This window comes from Engystomops pustulosus, chromosome 2, assembly GCF_040894005.1.
Source record: "Engystomops pustulosus chromosome 2, aEngPut4.maternal, whole genome shotgun sequence".
Classification (NCBI taxonomy): Eukaryota; Metazoa; Chordata; class Amphibia; order Anura; family Leptodactylidae; genus Engystomops; species Engystomops pustulosus.
In genome coordinates this window covers 21,360,199-21,382,567 of record NC_092412.1, presented here as the reverse complement: position 1 = coordinate 21,382,567, position 22,369 = coordinate 21,360,199, and the positions used below count along the sequence as shown (strand labels likewise).

The window sequence follows — 22,369 nt, the reverse complement described above, 5'->3', positions numbered from 1 at the left end:
TCCCCCGAGTGTCAGCGTGTCCAAGTCCCCCAAGTGTCAGCGTGTCCAAGTCCCCCGAGTGCCAGCGTGTCCCTGCCCTGTCCCCCCAAGTGTCCGCATGTCCCTGTCCCCCATGTGCCAGCGTGTCCCTGTCCTGTCCCCCAGGAGTCCGTGTCTCACTGTCCTATCCCCCCAAGTGTCAGCGTGTCCCTGTCCCCCCAAGTGTCCGCATGTCCCTGTCCCCCAAGTGTCCGCATGTCCCTGTCCCCCAAGTGTCAGCATGTCCCTGTCCTGTCCTCCCAAGTGTCAGCGTGTCCCTGTCCCGTCCCCAAAGTGTCAGCGTGTCCCTGTCCTGTCCCCCAACTGTCAGCGTGTCCCTGTCCTGGCCCCCAACTGTCAGCGTGTCCCTGTCCCCCAAGTGTCAGCGTGTCCCTGTCCCCCAAGTGTCAGCGTGTCCCTGTCCCCCCAAGTGTCAGCGTGTCCCTGTCCCCCAAGTGTCAGCGTGTCCTGTCCTGTCTCCCAAGTGTCAGCGTGTCCCTGTCCTGTCCCCCCAAGTGTCACCGTGTCCCTGTCCTGTCCCCCAAGTGCCAGCGTGTCCCTGTCCTGTCCCTTCCAAGTGTCAGCGTGTCCCTGTCCTGTCCCCCCAAGTGTCACCGTGTCCCTGTCCTGTCCCCCCAAGTGTCAGCGTGTCCCTGTCCTGTCCCCCAAGTGCCAGCGTGTCCCTGTCCTGTCCCCCAAGTGTCAGCGTGTCCCTGTCCTGTACCCCAAGTGTCAGCGTGTCCCTGTCCCCCAAGTGTCAGCGTGTCCCTGTCCTGTACCCCAAGTGTCAGCATGTCCCTGTCCCCCCCAAGTGTCAGCGTGTCCCTGCCCTGTCCCCAAGTGTCAGCATGTCCCTGTCCTGTCCCCTCCAAGTGTCAGCGTGTCCCTGTCCTGTATCCCAAGTGTCAGCGTGTCCCTGTCCTGTCCCCCCAAGTGTCAGCATGTCCCCGTCCCCCCCAAGTGTCAGCGTGTCCCTGCCCTGTCCCCCCAAGTGTCAGCGTGTCCCTGTCCTGTCCCCCAAGTGTCAGCGTGTCCCTGTCCTGCCCGCCAAGTGTCAGCGTGTCCCTGTCCTGTTCCCCCAGTGTCAGCGTGTCCCCCTCCTGTCCCCCAAGTGATAGCGTGTCCCTGTCCTGTCCCCCCCAAGTGTCAGCGTGTCCCTATCCTGTCCCCCAAGTGTCAGCATGTCCCTGTCCCCCCCAAGAGTCAGCGTGTCCCTGCCCTGTCCCCCCAAGTGTCAGCGTGTCCCTGTCCTGTCCCCCAAGTGTCAGCGTGTCCCTGTCCTGCCCGCCAAGTGTCAGCGTGTCCCTGTCCTGTTCCCCCAGTGTCAGCGTGTCCCCCTCCTGTCCCCCAAGTGATAGCGTGTCCCTGTCCTGTCCCCCCCAAGTGTCAGCGTGTCCCTGTCCTGTCCCCCAAGTGTCAGCGTGTCCCTATCCTGCCCGCCAAGTGTCAGCGTGTCCCTGTCCTGTTCCCCCAGTGTCAGCGTGTCCCCCTCCTGTCCCCCAAGTGATAGCGTGTCCCTGTCCTGTCACCCTCAAGTGTCAGCGTGTCCCTGTCCTGTCCCCCCAAGTGTCAGCATGTCCACGTCCCCCCCAAGTGTCAGCGTGTCCCTGCCCTGTCCCCCCAAGTGTCAGCGTGTCCCTGTCCTGTCCCCCAAGTGATAGCGTGTCCCTGTCCTGTCCCCCCCAAGTGTCAGCGTGTCCCTATCCTGTCCCCCAAGTGTCAGCATGTCCCTGTCCCCCCCAAGTGTCAGCGTGTCCCTGCCCTGTCCCCAAGTGTGAGCCTGTCCCTGTCCTGTCCCCTCCAATTGTCAGCGTGTCCCTGTCCTTTCCCTCCAAGTGTCAGCGTGTCCCTGTCCTGTCCCCCCAAGTGTCAGCGTGTCCCTGTCCTGTCCCCCAAGTGCCAGCGTGTCCCTGTCCTGTACCCCAAGTGTCAGTGTCCCTGTCCTGTCCCCCAAGTGTCAGCATGTCCCTGTCCCCCCCAAGTGTCAGCGTGTCCCTGTCCTGTACCCCAAGTGTCAGCATGTCCCTGTCCCCCCCAAGTGTCAGCGTGTCCCTGCCCTGTCCCCAAGTGTCAGCATGTCCCTGTCCTGTCCCCTCCAAGTGTCAGCATGTCCCTGTCCTGTATCCCAAGTGTCAGCATGTCCCTGTACCCCAAGTGTTAGTGTGTCCCTGCCCTGTCCCCAAGTGTCAGCATGTCCCTGCCCTGTCCCCCCAAGTGTCAGCGTGTCCCTGTCCTGTCCCCCAAGTGTCAGCGTGTCCCTGTCCTGTCCCCCAAGTGTCAGCGTGTCCTGTCCCCCAAGTGTCAGCGTGTCCCTGTCCTGTCCCCCCAGTGTCAGCGTGTCCCCGTCCTGTCCCCCAAGTGATAGCGTGTCCCTGTCTTGTCCCCCCCAAGTGTCAGTGTGTCCCTGTCCTGTCCCCAAGTGTCAGCGTGTCCCTATCCTGTCCCCCAAGTGTCAGCATGTCCCTGTCCCCCCCAAGTGTCAGCGTGTCCCTGTCCTGTCCCCTCCAAGTGTCAGCGTGTCCTTGTCCTGTCCCCCCAAGTGTCAGCGTGTCCCTGTCCCCCCAAGTGTCAGCGTGTCCCTGTCCTGTACCCCAAGTGTCAGTGTCCCTGTCCTGTCCCCCCAAGTGTCAGCGTGTCCCTGTCCCCCAAGTGTCAGCTTGTCCCTGTCCCCCCAAGTGTCAGCATGTCCCCGTCCCCCCCAAGTGTCAGCGTGTCCCTGCCCTGTCCCCCCAAGTGTCAGCGTGTCCCTGTCCTGTCCCCCCAAGTGTCACCGTGTCCCTGTCCTGTTCCCTCCAAGTGTCAGCGTGTCCCTGTCCTGTATCCCAAGTGTCAGCGTGTCCCTATCCTGTCCCCCAAGTGTCAGCATGTCCCCGCCCCCCCCCAAGTGTCAGCGTGTCCCTGCCCTGTCCCCCCAAGTGTCAGCGTGTCCCTGTCCTGTCCCCCCAAGTGTCAGCGTGTCCCTGCCCTGTCCCCAATTGTCAGCATGTCCCTGTCCTGTCCCCCCAAGTGTCAGCGTGTCCCTGTCCGGTACCCCAAGTGCCAGCGTGTCCCTGTCCTGTCCCCTCAAGTGTCAGCGTGTCCCTGTCCTGTCCCCCAAGTGTCAGCGTGTCCCTGTCCTGTACCCCAAGTGTCAATGTCCCTGTCCTGTCCCCCCAAGTGTCAGCGTGTCCCTGTCCTGTCCCCCAAGTGTCAGCGTGTCCCTGTCCTCTCCCCCAAGTGTCAGCATGTCCCTGTCCTGTCCCCCAAGTGTCAGCGTGTCCCTGTCCTGTACCCCCAAGTGTCAGAAAGTCCCTGTCCTGTCCCCCAAGTGTCAGCGTGTCCCTGTCCTGTCCCCCAAGTGTCAGCGTGTCCCTGTCCTGTCCCCCAAGTGTCAGCATGTCTCTGTCCTGTACCCCCAAGTGTCAGCAAGTCCCTGTCCTGTCCCCCAAGTGTCAGCCTGTCCCTGTCCTGTTCCCCAAGTGTCAGTGTGTCCCTGTCCTGTTCCCCAAGTGTCACCCTGTCCCTGTCCTGTCCCCCAAGTGTCAGCATGTCCCTGTCCTGTCCCCCAAGTTTTTTTTAACCTTCTATATATACAAGTACATGATTATATTGTAGTAGAGCACATCTAATAAGGTACATGGTGCTGATTGTAGTATCGTAGGACGTTATTACACTTACATTAGACAACCCAGTAGACACTTACCATGGCCACATCAGCCTGAAATATCTGTTTGATGAATTTATTTTTGGATGAGTGCACCAGCTGGATAATGTCTCCATGAAGAGTGTCCCGGTTCTTCTCCAGGAAACCTACAATAGAGAGAACAATCAATATGACTGGTGGAAGATGGACAAAAGAATTGCTGTACTACATGGGATTGTGAGATGTATTGTACGGTATGTTTTATTATGTTATGTTGTTAAACTGCATTGTGTTATTGTGAATAATGTTTTATTGTAGAATAGATTTTGTTGTATTATAGTATATTGTATTCTGTGGCTTCTATTATATTATGTATGTATATTATGTATGTATTATATTATGTTGTTAACCCCTTAACGCCTCCAATATGCCTAACCTAACCTAAAGGTTTTAGGCTACATTTTATATATACCGTAATATACCCTATATACCGTAATACTGCCCAACAGAAGAAAGTTTCCTTTCTCTCTATGTTGCATTCTCAAAAATGGCACAAGTAGCTTGGTCGCAAAAGGGTTATACTTCATGGTGTTATTTTCTACCGTATTGTTTCATGTTGCATAATAGTATAATGTGTTCTGTTATATTGTATTATGTTATATTGTATTGCTTTATTTTGTATTGTTTTACAATTCTGTTAAAAAATCTTTCCTACCTTTTGTTTCGTAGTACACAATGCCGGCAAAGTGATTGATACCAAATTGCGTCTCATAGCTGTTTTTTGGGGGGATGTAAAAGGTGTTGAGCTTGTGTTGGCTGTTGAGTTTGTTCAGCATTGTGGTGTCTGTACCCTGAAAACAAACAACATCTATCTGTTAACATAAAATTCATAAGGAAACCTAACAAATTCTACACGGACACTGCTGACCTGTCAGAAGTCAGGGGATACCCCTTATAACCTGCCACGGATAACCCACGGACATATAGATAGATATGATGAATAGATAGATGTAGATAAATAGATAGATATGATAAATAGATAGATAGATATGAGATAGATAGATATGAGATAGATAGATATGAGATAGCTGGATAGATATGAGATAGATAGATATGAGATAGATAGATAGATAGATAGATAGATAGATATGAGATAGATAGATAGATAGATAGATAGATAGATAGATAGATATGAGATAGATAGATAGATAGATAGATAGATAGATAGGAGATAGATAGATAGATAGATAGATAGATAGATATGAGATAGATAGATAGATAGATAGATAGATAGATAGAAAGATGATAGATAGATAGATAGATAGATATGAGATAGATAGATAGATAGATAGATAGATAGATATGAGATAGATAGATAGATAGATAGATATGAGATAGATAGATAGATAGATATGAGATAGATAGATAGATAGATAGATAGATAGATAGATAGATAGATATGAGATAGATAGATAGATAGATAGATAGATATATAGATACTAGATAGATAGATAGATATGAGATAGATAGATAGATATGAGATAGATAGATAGATAGATAGATAGATAGATATTCAAGGAAGGCAGCAGCACTCCAGTAGGTGAATTAAATCAGGGTGATCTTTATTTCAGATGCAACGTTTCGGTGTATCCACCTTTTTCAAGCATGCTTGAAAAAGGTGGATACACCGAAACGTTGCATCTGAAATAAAGATCACCCTGATTTAATTCACCTACTGGAGTGCTGCTGCCTTCCTTGAATATATTACCAGATCCTTGCCACGGATATACAGATCCTGCACCCAGACAAACAGGTTGTGCTGCCTTGGACTTCTCCTTTTCTAGATAGATAGATAGATAGATAGATAGATAGATAGATAGATATGAGATAGATAGATAGGAGATAGATAGATAGATAGATAGATATGAGATAGATAGATAGATAGATAGATAGATAGATAGATAGATATGAGATAGATAGATAGGAGATAGATAGATAGATAGATAGATATGAGATAGATAGATAGATAGATAGATATGAGATAGATAGATAGATATGAGATAGATAGATAGATAGATAGATATGAGATAGATAGATAGATAGATAGATAGATAGATAGAAAGATATGAGATAGATAGATAGATAGATAGATAGATAGATAGATATGAGATAGATAGATAGATAGATAGATAGTAGAGATGAGCGAGCACTAAAATGCTCGGGTGCTCGTTATTCGAGACGAACTTTTCCAGATGCTCGAGTGCTCGTCTCGAATAACGAGCCCCATTGAAGTCAATGGGAGACCTGAGCATTTTTCAAAGGGACCATGGTTCAGGAATAAAATGTGTTATTTAATTGAAAAAGAATGTCTTCTGATAAGTGATCAGATGTATGCAAACATCTGCAATCTATTCTTCACTGTTCCGTGCGTATATTATCTCCCGACAAGTTATCAGATGTGAAGAACAGTGAAGAATAGAATAAAAACAGTGAACACAGGATCATTTAAGTGAAAAACACAGTGAAGAATAGATTACAGATGTTCAGCACATCTGCTTACGTGTCGGGGTGATACGCTGTCCCGGGATCGCTCCTCTTCTTCCACTGAAGTCTCCCCGTGCTGCCCGATGTCTCCCCCGTGCTACCCGATGTCTCCCCCGTGCTGCCCGATGTCTCCCCCGTGCTGCCCGATGTCTCCCCGTGCTGCCCGATGTCTCCCCCGTGCTGCCCGATGTCTCCCCCGTGCTGCCCGATGTCTCCCCCGTGCTGCCCGATGTCTCCCCCGTGCTGCCCGATGTCTCCCCGTGCTGCCCGATGTCTCCCCCGTGCTGCCCGATGTCTCCCCCGTGCTGCCCGATGTCTCCCCCGTGCTGCCCGATGTCTCCCCCGTGCTGCCCGATGTCTCCCCCGTGCTGCCCGATGTCTCCCCGTGCTGCCCGATGTCTCCCCCGTGCTGCCCGATGTCTCCCCCGTGCTGCCCGATGTCTCCCCCGTGCTGCCCGATGTCTCCCCCGTGCTGCCCGATGTCTCCCCCGTGCTGCCCGATGTCTCCCCCGTGCTGCCCGATGTCTCCCCCGTGCTGCCCGATGTCTCCCCGTGCTGCCCGATGTCTCCCCCGTGCTGCCCGATGTCTCCCCCGTGCTGCCCGATGTCTCCCCCGTGCTGCCCGATGTCTCCCCGTGCTGCCCGATGTCTCCCCGTGCTGCCCGATGTCTCCCCCGTGCTGCCCGATGTCTCCCCCGTGCTGCCCGATGTCTCCCCCGTGCTGCCCGATGTCTCCCCCGTGCTGCCCGATGTCTCCCCGTGCTGCCCGATGTCTCCCCCGTGCTGCCCGATGTCTCCCCCGTGCTGCCCGATGTCTCCCCCGTGCTGCCCGATGTCTCCCTCGTGCTGCCCGATGTCTCCCCGTGCTGCTTGATGTCTCCCCCGTGCTGCCCGATGTCTCCCCCGTGCTGCCCGATGTCTCCCCCGTGCTGCCCGATGTCTACCCCGTGCTGCCCGATGTCTCCCCCGTGCTGCCCGATGTCTCCCCCGTGCTGCCCGATGTCTCCCCCGTGCTGCCCGATGTCTCCCCCGTGCTGCCCGATGTCTCCCCGTGCTGCCCGATGTCTCCCCGTGCTGCCCGATGTCTCCCCCGTGCTGCCCGATGTCTCCCCCGTGCTGCCCGATGTCTCCCCCGTGCTGCCCGATGTCTCCCCGTGCTGCCCGATGTCTCCCCGTGCTGCCCGATGTCTCCCCCGTGCTGCCCGATGTCTCCCCCGTGCTGCCCGATGTCTCCCCCGTGCTGCCCGATGTCTCCCTCGTGCTGCCCGATGTCTCCCCGTGCTGCTTGATGTCTCCCTGCTGCACGATGTCTCCCCCGTGCTGCCCGATGTCTCCCCGCTGCCCGATGTCTCCCCGCTGCCCGATGTCTCCCCCGTGCTGCCCGATGTCTCCCCCGTGCTGCCCGATGTCTCCCCCGTGCTGCCCGATGTCTCCCCGTGCTGCCCGATGTCTCCCCCGTGCTGCCCGATGTCTCCCCCGTGCTGCCCGATGTCTCCCCGCTGCCCGATGTCTCCCTCGTGCTGCCCGATGTCTCCCCGTGCTGCTTGATGTCTCCCTGCTGCACGATGTCTCCCCCGTGCTGCCCGATGTCTCCCCGCTGCCCGATGTCTCCCCCGTGCTGCCCGATGTCTCCCCCGTGCTGCCCGATGTCTCCCTGCTGCTTGATGTCTCCCCGTGCTGCCCGATGTCTCCCCCGTGCTGCCCGATGTCTCCCTGCTGCTTGATGTCTCCCTGCTGCCGTTCCGCGCGTATCTTCCGACAAGTAAGCAGATGTGCCGAACATCTGTAATCTATTCTTCACTGTGTTCTTCACTGTCTTTTTCACTTAAATGATCCTGTGTTCACTGTTTTTATTCTATTCTTCATTTTTCTTCACTGTGTTTTTTTAATTAAATGCTCGATCTCGAGCAGGGGAAATACTCGTCCGAGCAACGAGCCGTTTCGAGTACCTTAATACTCGAACGAGCATCAAGCTCGGACGAGTATACTCGCTCATCTCTAATAGATAGATATGAGATAGATAGATAGATAGATAGATATGAGATAGATAGATAGATAGATATGAGATAGATAGATAGATAGATAGATAGATAGATAGATAGATAGGAGATAGATAGATATGAGATAGGTAGATACTAGATAGATAGATAGATAGATAGATAGATAGATAGATAGATAGATAGATAGATAGGAGATAGATAGATATGAGATAGGTAGATACTAGATAGATAGATAGATAGATAGATAGATAGATAGATAGGAGATAGATAGGGGATGTCTCCCCCGTGCTGCCCGATGTCTCCCTGCTGCCGTTCCGCGCGTATCTTCCGACAAGTAAGCAGATGTGCCGAACATCTGTAATCTATTCTTCACTGTGTTCTTCACTGTCTTTTTCACTTAAATGATCCTGTGTTCACTGTTTTTATTCTATTCTTCATTTTTCTTCACTGTGTTTTTTTAATTAAATGCTCGATCTCGAGCAGGGGAAATACTCGTCCGAGCAACGAGCCGTTTCGAGTACCTTAATACTCGACGAGCATCAAGCTCGGACGAGTATACTCGCTCATCTCTAATAGATAGATATGAGATAGATAGATAGATAGATAGATAGATAGATATGAGATAGATAGATAGATAGATAGATATGAGATAGATAGATAGATAGATAGATAGATAGATAGGTAGATAGATAGATAGATAGGAGATAGATAGATATGAGATAGGTAGATACTAGATAGATAGATAGATAGATAGATAGATAGATAGATAGATAGATAGGAGATAGATAGATATGAGATAGGTAGATACTAGATAGATAGATAGATAGATAGATAGATAGATAGGAGATAGATAGATATGAGATATATAGATAGATAGATAGATAGATAGATAGATACATATGAGATAGATAGATAGATATGAGATAGATAGATAGATAGATAGATAGATAGATAGATAGATAGATATGGGGTAGATAGATAGATAGATAGATAGATAGATACTTGTAGAAAGATCCAGCGGCACTATCTAGTTGACTATGGCGGGTGCAGGCGTCCTGGGATCGGGCCTCAGATCCTCTGGTAGTAAAATTCCAAAAAATGAGCAGCACTCCAGATGTGTGAAGAAACGTGATTCTTTTTTTATTCCATAATGAGTAATAACAGCAACGTTTCGGCTCAAGAGGGCTTGAAAAAGGCTCTCTTGAGCCAAAACGTTGCTGTTATTACTCATTATGGAATAAAAAAAGAATCACGTTTCTTCACACATCTGGAGTGCTGCTCATTTTTTGGAATTTTAGATAGATAGATAGATAGAGAGATACTAGATAGATAGATAGAATGTAAATGGGTTTGCAACCTTTGGAAATTTGCTTTCTTCATCAATGAGTGAGATGATGTTCATGGGTTTGATAGCGATCATGTCCAGGGCGTCCTGGTTGTCGGTGAACTCTATGTGCTGCCAGTTGATGTTCTCCAGGTTGTATTCCTCCTGCTCCAGCTTAAAGACGTGACGCACAAAGAACTGCTGCAAGTTTTCATTGGCAAAATTGATGCAAAGCTGCTCAAAACTGAAAAAATAATATTGGTATACACCGGTGATAAAGATACATAAAGATATACAGATAGAAATATAGATTATGTAACCGAGCCAGCCTGATGATGGTTGATACTCTGTACCCTGTACAGTAATTTCTAGACATAGTTGGATGTGAATAGTGATTGATAGATAGGAGATAGATACATAGATAGACAGATGGTGACATAAGTAGATAGAAATTAGATAGTGACATAAGTAGATAGAAATGAGATAGATAGAAAACAAATTGAAAACATATATAGACAGATATGATAAAGAGAGATAAAGAGATAGACAGAAGATACATTGATTGATTACCTGTTTACAGTGAAGTTCTCAAACCCAAATATATCCAGCAGACCTATGGATCTCCTGACTGTTTTTGGTTCGTTGGAGAGTGGTCTGTAAATAGCGGCATTGATTTTTTCCACAATCCATACGAACAGACGTCCATATATTCCCTGTTGGAAAGGAAAAAAAATCTTATCAGTATAAATTAAGTAGGAAATTGCACCATATTAATGAAGGGCACACAGAAGGCTCACCCATTCTTTAGGCCTAGCTTATCCATTGTGTGTCATCCATTTTTGGTAGTAAGCCATTGTCCTACAACCACTATGGGGGTCAAAATCTACCACAATGGACTGTGACTACATGAAGTGTCTTAGTACCATACCCCCGGGGTGAGCGCTATGTAACCTAATTTCCTCTCTTATGCGATATATCAATAAAGAACCCTGCTGCAGCCTTAATGATCTGAACTTCAGATTGTCGATTATGTTGGCTCAAGGACAGCCCAGAATGCTACAGCCAGGTCTGCCTAGCCATGTCAGCTGCCCTCTCTCTGCCTGCAATCCCCATATCCATATGCACCAGCCACCATGATGTGCGCTCTCACGTATAACGAGTCCACAACCAGAGAAAGCCCCAGCCTCACAGCAGGGTTTCCCAATATCACTGATGCCACAAGGGACCTAGGACACTGCCACTGATGTCTGGTCCGAAGACACAGTGATGTTATCCAAGAACCTGTAGGACCTGGAGCTTGAGTATCTTCCAGACTTCACACATCTCCTCCCTTCATCTACACTATGTTCAGAAACTTTATTTATAGACATTCTGTACTCTGGCTAATGGTAGAGGGCCCTTACCAGGAGTTCCACCTCCATTAATTATGAGAACCAAATCATAGTATTTCTCGATGAGATTTCTGAACCAGACAAGTACCTTAACAAAGGCGTCCCTGACATCCAAAGCTTGCTCCATGCTCAAAGGTGTAGATACTGTCTCTCCTCTGGTTATAATGGTACGGCTGGTGAGACAATTCATCAGGTCCTGGGGTTCTACCTGTGAAAAGTACAGTAGAAAAAACATACAAATTAGTCCCAAATTCATAGCTGGTTATAATATATTATACTTATATGACTATGAGTGCAAGAATATAACTACTATAATACTGTCCCCCTATGTACAAGAATATAACTACTATAATACTGCCCCTATGTACAGGAATACAACTACTATAATACTGCACCCTATGTACAAGAAAATAACTACTATAATACTGCCCCCTATGTACAAGGATATAACTAATATAATACTGCCCCCTGTGTACAAGAATATAACTACTATAATACTGCCCCCTATGTACAAGAATATAACTACTATAATACTGCCCCCTATGTACAAGAATAACTACTATAATACCGCCCCCTATGTACAAGTATATAACTACTATAATACTGTCCCCTATGTACAGGAATATAACTACTATAATACTGCCCCCTATGTACAAGAATATAACTACTATAATACTGCCCCCTAGGTACAAGAATATAACTACTATAATACTGCCCCCTATGTACAAGAATATAACTACTATAATACTGCCTCCTATGTACAAGAATATAACTACTATAATACTGCCTCCTATGTACAAGAATATAACTACTATAATACTGCCCCCTATGTACAAGAATATAACTACTATAATACTGTCCCCCTATGTACAAGAATATAACTACTATAATACTGCCTCTATGTACAGGAATACAACTACTATAATACTGCCCTCTATGTACAAGAATATAACTACTATAATACTGCCTCCTATGTACAAGAATATAACTACAATACTGCCCCCTATGTACAGGAATATAACTACTATAATACTGCTCCCTATGTACAAGAATATAACTACTATAATACTGTCCCCCTATGTACAAGAATATAACTACTATAATACTGTCCCCCTATGTACAGGAATACAACTACTATAATACTGCCCCCTATGTACAAGAATATAACTACTATAATACTGCCCCCTATGTACAAGGATATAACTACTATAATACTGCCCCCTATGTACAAGAATATAACTACTATAATACTGCCCCCTATGTACAAGAATATAACTACTATAATACTGCCCCTATGTACAGGAATATAACTACTATAATACTGCTACTATGTACAAGAATATAACTACTATAATACTACCCCTATGTACAAGAATATAACTACTATAATACTACCCCCTATGTACAAGAATATAACTACTATAATACTGCCCCCTATGTACAAGAATATAACTACTATAATACTGTCCCCTATGTACAGGAATATAACTACTATAATACTGCCCCCTATGTACAAGAATATAACTACTATAATACTGCCCCCTATGTACAAGAATATAACTACTATAATACTGCCCCCTATGTACAAGAATATAACTACTATAATACTGCCCCCTATGTACAAGAATATAACTACTATAATACTGCCCCCTATGTACAAGAATATAACTACTATAATACTGTCCCCCTATGTACAAGAATATAACTACTATAATACTGCCCCTATGTACAGGAATACAACTACTATAATACTGCCCTCTATGTACAAGAATATAACTACTATAATACTGCCTCCTATGTACAAGAATATAACTACAATACTGCCCCTTATGTACAGGAATATAACTACTATAATACTGCTCCCTATGTACAAGAATATAACTACTATAATACTGCCCCCTATGTACAAGAATATAACTACTATAATACTGCCCCCTATGTACAAGAATATAACTACTATAATACTGCCCCCAATGTACAAGAATATAACTACTATAATACTGCCCCCTATGTACAAGAATATAACTACTATAATACTGCACCCTCTGTACAAGAATATAACTACTATAATACTGCCCCTATGTACAAGAATATAACTACTGTAATACTGCCCCCTATGTACAAGAATATAACTACTATAATACTGCCCCCTATGTACAGGAATATAACTACTATAATACTGTCCCCTATGTACAAGAATATAACTACTATAATACTGCCCCCTATGTACAAGAATATAACTACTATAATACTGCCCCCAATGTACAAGAATATAACTACTATAATACTGCCCCTATGTACAGGAATATAACTACTATAATACTGCCCCCTATGTATAAGAATATAACTACTATAATACTGCCCCTATGTACAGGAATATAACTACTATAATACTGCCCCCAATGTACAAGAATACAACTACTATAATACTGCCCCTATGTACAGGAATATAACTACTATACTACTGCCCTCTAGAAATAAGAATTATTTACCTCCAGGAGATTGGCCGCTGTGGTTAATGAGGTGGAATAAATCACTTCACAGGCGTCCAGGTTATCATACATACGAGCTGTGGACATAACATTTGGTGTTATTGTGTAGAAGTGTATATTTCACTGAAGTAAGTTATATTTTTCTCTTAACCTTTGCTTCGGTGTCACCCCTTTGGCAATGAAGGAGGGGATATTTGGAAGGAAGCTGTCTCCTCCCCCTTCTGGAACTATAATCTCTCCTCCTGACCTTATCAGCTTTACAACCACCTAGAGCACAGGTTCTGCTCCTTTCCTGACAAGCAGGGCAAAAACTTTTACTATTGGCTGCCTTACAGTGTACACAGGATCAGTATGCAGAGATCTGGCTGTGGGAGGAGTGACTGAGCACGTGTGTCCTATAAGAAGGTGGACACAGCCCCTGCTATATACACTGTGAACACCAGATGGTGTCATACTACATAAGTAAATGTCATACAGCAGTTCTATACTATATCCCAATGGTAATTGGGCAATAACCTCCACATGGCTCTAAATATTTGATCATTACCTTCATAACGCAGGTTTCCCAGGTGCAATATGGCAGCCAGAAGTCTGGAGATCTCCCAGTTCTCTGTGTCAGTAAACATCAGAACTTTCATGGCAGAACGAATGTTGGCATATTCCTTAGTGTCATCTCTGCCGTCACACGTGGTGCAATTGCCCTGCAAGCAATTGAAATATTATACCATAGACTGCAACAATATAATATTCTGTATATTGTATCAACTCTGTATTATAAGAACTACAAGGAAGAGACATTGTAGAACAAACCATAGCTCCACCACCTACAGCCTCGAGCAATATGAGTGCAGCTAGGAACACAGTAACCTCATGGATGGAAACACCTGCTCACCATACAGAGGTAGTTGTAGTCCGCGGCCTTGCCCAGGCCCAGTTTCTTCTTTTGATCTGCTGGCATCCCTTTCAACATGCAGTAAAATACATGATAGTTCCGCTCATCCGGAGCCTGACAAGACAAAAACAACACAAAATTGGCTAATACTGGAGTTCATGGAGTAAGTTTTATTACCCTGATGCTGGCTTACATCCTGTATTATACTCCAGAGCTGCACTCACTATTCTGCTGATGCAGTCACTGTGTACATACAGGACATTACTTATCTTGTACTGATCCTGAGTTACATCCTGTATTATACTCCGGAGCTGCACTCACTATTCTGCTGCTGGTGCAGTCACTGTGTACATACATGACATTACTTATCCTGTACTGATCCTTAGTTACATCCTGTAAATCTTTTATTTTATATAAAAGTAAAAAACATAACACAAACCAAACATAATATACAATATATACAAAATATATACAATATCTTACCTGCTGGTCCAGCCCCATTCATACCTAGCAAAAATAATAACTTACAATACACCAAAATGAATAAACACCAAATACCACAACCCCCACCCAACCGATTATTACATCCTAAACCAAACCAATAACAAAACACAAGCCACACCCACAAATAAACATAAATGACCATAAATATACATAAACCCACCCCGCACCCTCTAATAACAAACCACCCCACACCCATTTATTATTATTTTTTTTTTTTTTTTTTTTTTTAAATATATATAATAACAAACACAGAATACACATAACACTACACTAAACTAAATCCCTCACCCGCACCCTCCCCTTCCCCCCAGACACTGGTCTAACGTCCAAAGTTTGCGTTAAGTAGTCCAGACCAGTGCCCAGGTCAGTTCATAAGTCCCACCACCATCACCCCCCTCCCAACCTAACGCTATGCCCCAAACCCCACTATATACAATATATACAATATATATACAGTAATTACAACATAACATAAAGAAAACAGAATACAAATAAAGTCTAAACAACATCAATCCAAACCACATAAAGCCCAGGTTCGGCCCCTGCAAGCCCAACATCACTACAACCTCAGAAGACAAAACAAAAATCTACTGTGCAGCATCAGCCCAACACCAGGAGAGGAGATGACAGACTAAGGGACACTAAAGGAGAACCCCCTCCAAAGGAGAGAGGCCCTCCCCGTGCCCAGCCTCTCATACTCCAGAGAGCGCACCTTCACCAGGTCACCCAGAATGTTCCTAACCACCTCATCCACCGGGAGGATTTTACGCTGCGTCGAAACTAAGCACCGTGCGTTCCACGTGTGGTACCTGACCACTAGACTAACTAGGAATAACGTGCATCGGTCCCGGCCACCCAGGCCTCTGAGTGCTCCATAGGCCCACTCCGCATAGGAGAGACCGGCCAACCCGGGCCAATGGATGGAAGCGCCCGCCCGGTTGTACACCTCTGTGTTAAAGGGGCACTGAAGCAGGAAGTGGTCCATGCTCTCCAGCAGGCCACCGCACTCCTCCCGGGGACAACCCCTTTCCTCAGAGCTCCTACACTTCAGATTGTCCCTCACACACAGCTTTCCATGGAAGCAGCGCCAAGTCAAGTCCCAAAACTTCAAGGGGATCCTGATGGAATTCAATAAACTCAAACCCACCCCCAGATCCCGACTTGGGCAATCCCTGAGGGCCAGGGGCTTCTGGAAATGGGTCAACAGAACCCTTTTGTCAAGGATTTTCCTCGACATGGTCCTGATCTCCCACATTCCCAGACCCCACCGGCGAATCACCTTCAGAACCGGGGTAGCGTAAGCCGGAAGATGCCCATGCGGTGTGCGAAGATCCTTCACTTGCCCTCCTGTCTCCCATTCCTGGAAGAAAGGCCGAAACCATCCCCTGCAGGAGTATACCCACGGAGGAGCCCTCTCTTTCCAGAGGTTTGCTACATTGATCTTAAGAAAGGTATTCACTAGGAACACCACAGGGTTGACCATACACAACCCTCCTTGTCTCCTCGTGCGGTAAGTAACCTCCCTCTTGATAAGGTTCAGCCTATTCCCCCATAACAGCTGGAAGAACAGACTGTACACCCGAGTCCAGAGGGGTTCTGGCAACATGCACACACTGCCCAGATAAATCAGTAACGGGAGCAGGTAAGTTTTGATCAGATTAACCCTTTCTCTGAGGGTCAAAGACCAACCCTTCCACTGGTCCACCTTCTGAGCGGCGATCTTAAGCCTGCCGTCCCAGTTTTGCATGGGGTAATCCCCCTGGCCGAATTCGATGCCGAGAACTTTGGCAGAGTCCTGGGGCCCTGGAAGAGTGTCCGGGAGATCAAAGCCTGGATCCCCCTCTCCCAGCCAGAGACTCTCACACTTATCCCGGTTGATCTTGGACCCAGAAACCTCTGAGTAGCGGTCAACCTCTGACATCACCCATTGCGCCTCCCCTCCCGAGGACACGAAAACGGTGACATCATCGGCATACGCTACCACCCTTAGAGTGGCTTCCGGTGCTGCCCGATCCATCCCGACTCCCACCAACGGCCCACGATCAACCCTCCTAAGGAATGGGTCAATCGCGAACACGTACAGTAGTGGGCTCAGAGGACAACCCTGGCGAACACCAGACCCAACCTCAAAAGAGCGGCCAATCCAACCGTTCACAAGCGGGAAACTCTCTGCCCCTGCGTACAAAACTTTCAGCCAATTGACAAACTCCCCAGGCAGGCCATACCTCAGAAGGACAGACCAGAGGTACTCGTGGTTAACCCGATCAAACGCTTTTGCCTGATCCAAGGACAGCAAGTACCCCTTCCAGTTACCAGCCCGGCCCTGCTCCACTGCCTCCCGGACACAAAGCACAGCACTAAATGTACTGCGGCCTGGAACAGAGCAGTGCTGGGTCCCCGAAAGGAGCCGGGGCGCAAACTGCACCAGCCGATTAAACAGCACCTTTGCCAAAACCTTTCTGTCCGTATTGAGAAGCGCTATGGGACGCCAGTTCTCAATACGAGATCGGTCCTTACCTTTTGACAGGATGATCAGGGCAGACCTCCTCATTGACTTCGGCAGAGCGCCCGAGGAAAGACACTCATTGAATACCTCAGTCAAGAGGGGAACCAAGGCGTCCTTAAAGGTCTTATAAAACTCAGATGTTAAGCCATCCGGACCTGGCGATTTCTTGAGGGCGAGCCCTTCAATCCCCCGGCTGACTTCCTCTTCACTGATCATCTCTGTCAAAACATCAAGAGAGGGGTCTACTCCTGGCTCAGGGACAGTTTCAGCCAGGAAATCCGACATCACATCCCGATCTAGATCCTTCCTGCCCAAGAGGTGCGAGTAGAAGGATCTGACGATCTCCAGAATCCCTGATCTGGACCTTTTCAGGGATCCCGTACTGTCAACCAGTCCTGTGACAACTTTACCATTCACTGACATCTTGCAGTTTCTGTAAGGGTCGGGCGAGCGGTATTTCCCGTAATCCCTCTCAAAAACCAAAGATGCGTGTCTATCGTACTGACACCTCTTCAGCAAGGATTTCACTCTGGAGATGTCCTCACGACTACCTCCAGTCGAGACGAGATGCTCGAGTTTCCTCCTCAGGCCCTGATACAGGCGGTACCTGTCCAGGCTCCTGAGGCTCGAGAGCTGGCGGAAGAATCTCGCCACCCTTTTCTTGAGCATCTCCCACCACTCTGACTTACTGCTACAAAGGCCCAGCAATGGTACCTGGCTCTGAAGAAAGTCCTCAAAGGATTGTCTGATCTCCGCTTCCTCCAGGAGAGACGAATTGAGCTTCCAGTAGCCTCTTCCCATCCGGGGGGTCTCTGTAACATTCAGAGAAAACAAAATTAAACAGTGGTCGGAGAACTCCACCTCAACAACGGACACTGCTGAAGAAATGGCTTCCTCCTTTAAATAAAACCTGTCTATTCTAGACCTGCAGCTACCCCTATAATAGGTGAACCCCGCGTGGCCTGGGGTGTGCCGGATGTGGACATCCACCAGGCGAGCCTCACTAGCTATGCTATTAAGAGCGACGCTATCATAAGTCAGCTTGTCTCTGGAACCTCCCCTATCCTGGGACCTCGTGACAGCATTGAAGTCCCCTCCAAAGACCACCTGCCGACTTGTAAAAAGGTAGGGCTTGATCCTCATAAAGAGACACTTCCTGTCCCACTTGGACTGGGGACCATAGATATTAATTAGGCGAAGTTCTTGTCCCTTCATGAGGACATCCAGGATCAGGCACCTCCCCATTTCTAACTCAATAACTCGTCTGCATTCTACCGGTGCGGTAAAAAGGACCGCCACTCCGCTATACGGCTCGGCCGCAAGAGACCAATAGGAAGGCCCGTGTCTCCATTCCCTCTTAGCTTTAAACACGGCCGCCAAATCTGGCAGCCTGGTCTCCTGCAAAAATAAAATGTCGGCTTCAACACGGCCAAGAAAATCAAAGGCCGCAAATCTAGCCGCATCAGACTTAATGCTGGCGACATTAATGGACGCCAGCGTCAACGGAGTGGGTGCCGCCATCATGAGTGATTGAGTTAGACGGCTTTCTTTTTACCCATCTTACCACCACCCTCGGGAAATGAACACCCCCTTTTTAGACATATTGTGGTGTCCATCTCCCGCACCTCTGATGCTTCAGGGGCAGATCCAGGACCTGCCCCCTCATCCTCGTCTCCAGACTCTGGGCCAGTCTCCCCTCCTGAGGACCCTGACTCCCCAGGGAGAGACTCGGCACCCCCTGCAGGCTCCGCCACCTCTGGCCCTTCACCCTCAGCCCCTCCATCGGCAGGAGAGGCTCCATCCAGGGCCAGGAATCGATTTGAAAGTTCGACCAGCGGGGGGTCGGTTGCACCTTCCTTGGGTACCTTAGTCAGGGTGGGAGAAGATCTTACACCTCCCTTCTTTTTACCCTTTTTCTTCTTTTTGGCGCCACGCTTACGCTTTTCCTCTAGCCACGCCCTATTATCCTCGTCCATACTCTCATAATGGGAGGAGTCTGAGGACGTGGCACCTTCCTCTCTCTCGATCCTCCTGACCTCCTCATCCAGTACATCATCCCCTGGGGCCTCAGCGACAGGTGTGGTCTCCAGGATAGCGCCAGAGGTTGTCCCAGCAGCCCGAGACTCCCCCCGCTCTCTCTCCTGTTGACGCTTCTCTAGACGCCTTAGCTGGGCAGGCGTCTTTTTCCTGTCTTTCTTCCCTGGCCCCTCCACTCCTCCGCCTCTGCTAGTCCCCTCCCCAGCAGATTCAGCCTCATGGCTTTCATCCGCTGAGGCTGAGCCCGCATTAGCGAAGGAAAGAGGACAACGACTGTACGGGTGACCGAGATCACCACACAGGTTACACCTAATCTGCCCTGTACAGGATGCAGCGAGATGGCCGACACCCCCACACAACGCACACTTCTGCACGGTGCAGTTTGCGCTGAAATGTGTGGGGTCACCGCACCTGTGACACAGCTTAGGCTGCCCCCGGTAGAAGATCAGGATCCGATCCCTCCCCAGGAAGGCTGATGAAGGGATGTGGGCGACTGAGTTACCTGAACGCCTCAACTTTACCATGAAGGTCCAGGCCCCTGACCAGATACCAAACTCGTCTCGATTTTTCTCGGGTACTCCCAGTACCTCTCCATAACGATTCATCCAGGTCATGATGTCAAAGCAAGATAGTGATTCGTTACGGGTAAGAACAGTCACTTTCTTGAGTTCGCTCTGGCGGGACACTGCTTGCACAGCAAAGTCCCGCCACTCGGGCTCGTTGTATCTCAGCTCATAGTTGGACCAGAAGAGCTCAAGCCCCTCCGGCCGAACAAAGCTGACATCAAACTCAGATGTACCATAGGGATGGATCAAGGCAAAGATGTCAGCCGCCTTGAAGTCCATCTTCAGCAGCAGCTCAACTACCCGTGCCCGAGGGGGACACACATCACTGCCACGCCACCGAAGACGGACCACATTCCTACGGTTAGCACCCGGCCCGGTTGTCGGGAGCGACCATGGTGTCTCCCTGCCTCTTTGCTCTCGGAAGGCAGACAGGCCGTGCCTCTCTATCCAAAACGACAAATCAACCTCCTGCCCCGCTACATTGATCGTCCTTTCTCCCTTCTGTAAGGCCTGCAGGAGGCGCCGTTGCAAAAAGCCGTCCCCAGAGCCCAGAGACGAGGATGATGGACCCCTACTTCCCCCAGCAGCGACACTGGCATAGCTCTTAACGGGGGCCGCCACTGGGGGAGCAACCGGACCAACCCCTGCACCCACCACATTAACACTACCCACCTGCATGTTACACTCAGCCGCGCCACTCACACCCCCAGTCACTCCATCACCCACCCCCAAAGCTGGAAAAGATTCTCCACCACTCACACCCCCAGTCACTCCATCACTCACCCCCATAACTGGTAACGGTTCTCCACCACTCACACCATTCACATTATCCACCACAACATTACTGACTCCACTCACACTGGCTGGACCAGCACCAACATCAGGGGACATGACCACCTCCGCATCTTCAGGCACAAGGGACGGGGATCCCCCCGCAGAGCATCGCCCAGAGGGGACCACAACTCTTGTCACACCTGTGCCCTCCGCATCATCGGTAGCAGATGTTATTTTACTTCTCCTAGGGCTTGGTAACATTCGCCGCTGTTCTTTAGCCGGTGTGAGGCGCCGCTGATCTCCAATTTCCGTAGAATTCACATTATCCCCAACACCAACACAGAATAACACTTTTTGTCTGGGAGGTCCGGAGCCCTCAGCCTCAGCGACCCCTCCACACTGCCGCCGCCCCATAACCAAGTGATCAGCGGCAACAGCATGAAGAGGCGCCGAGGCACCGGAAGCTGCCACCAGTGCCGGGCTATCCCCCCCTCCCAGCGGGGGACGCACCGCAGCACTGGATTTTGATGTTATCGCCACTGCCGAGCCGCCCTGACTGTCCGGCCTTGCGGCCGATGCCTCTCTTGCATCCCCACTGTTACCACAAACAGAGACGGAGCCCATCGCCACATCAGATGTCACACCTGTAATCTCCCTGCACCTTTGCACCGGGTCCACTGCAGAACTCGGGGGGGTTTGGGTAGCAGGGCTTGCACAGTGAGCTGACCCTGCGCTTTGCCCGGGGGGGTGTACAGGGAGGGGGGTAAAGATGAAACGTACCTCTTCTTGCTGCTTTGGCCTGGTCTTCTTACTCTTCCTCCGGCTGCTCCCCCCAGCGGCTTCCTCTGGGAGTTCGTCACCAAAAGAAAAGTTCTCCATGCGCACTGGGGACTCAAGCAGCCGGATCTCCGCCATGAGCGCCCCTCCCTGGCTGCCGGTGTCACTGTCCTCCCCCGAGCGAGGTGTTACTGCTGGCTGTCCTGCAGGGGGCCCACTGCACGAGGCCTGCTGATCTTCCTGCAGGCCGCCAGGTGGGAACTGCTGCTCGTTATCATCATCATCATCCTCCTCCTCCACCTGGCTTGCAGGCTGCAACCCCTTCAGCCTTTGCTCTCTGGTATCAGCCATTTCTGAAAATCTCTCATCATTTAAAAGTTTTTCTTTAAATGGACCGCTGTTATTACAAATAAAGTTCTTTCTCTTCATCAGCTTATCAATGTCAGCTTTAAGTTTGTTAATTTCACAATAAATTTCTGTTTTCCGTTTTTTTTGGGCTGTGTTCGCCCTGGCGCGGGCACATCGCAGCTCCTCCCGGAGCCTCCTGATGGTCTTTGTCGCCTCTTCGTACTCACAGAGGTGGCTCTGGACCCGGGAGGCATAGGTGGACAAAGACTCCCGGGGCCCCTGCACCGCCCAGCCTCCCCCCGCATGGTCAGCCTTACCTCCGTGAGCACTCCGCTTCATGGCTCCAGCCCCGGAAGGACCGCTCTCACCCGCACCCACATCCAGGTTCTTAGGGTGTTGCTTCACATTAGACTCAGGGGGGGTGGGAGTCACACTGCTGCGACTCCTGGTGGACCGTCTCACCCCTGAGTCCTCCATAGCGCTGGCCGGTTGCTGTCCTCTCCTGCCTCCCGCCGGCCTAGACCGGGAAGCAGGAGCCTGGGAGTCGGCTCCCTCGCTCATCCCCAGGAACCCA

At 49.2% G+C, this 22,369-nt stretch overlaps 1 protein-coding gene across 6 annotated transcripts in view; it reads right to left on the bottom strand.

The window, feature by feature from the left end:
• The window catches only part of MYO7A (myosin VIIA), a 149,736-nt gene that overhangs the window by 74,339 nt on the left and 53,028 nt on the right, over nt 1-22,369 (bottom strand). For all 6 annotated transcript variants that reach the window (XM_072133944.1, XM_072133941.1, XM_072133943.1 and 3 more), the window contains 8 exons: nt 14,284-14,397; nt 13,939-14,092; nt 13,392-13,468; nt 10,988-11,107; nt 10,079-10,221; nt 9,542-9,752; nt 4,356-4,491; nt 3,701-3,807 (listed from right to left, as the gene is read on the bottom strand). In XM_072133944.1, the coding sequence (XP_071990045.1) occupies nt 3,701-3,807; nt 4,356-4,491; nt 9,542-9,752; nt 10,079-10,221; nt 10,988-11,107; nt 13,392-13,468; nt 13,939-14,092; nt 14,284-14,397 (1,062 nt within the window). The remainder of the gene's footprint in view (nt 1-3,700; nt 3,808-4,355; nt 4,492-9,541; nt 9,753-10,078; nt 10,222-10,987; nt 11,108-13,391; nt 13,469-13,938; nt 14,093-14,283; nt 14,398-22,369) is intronic.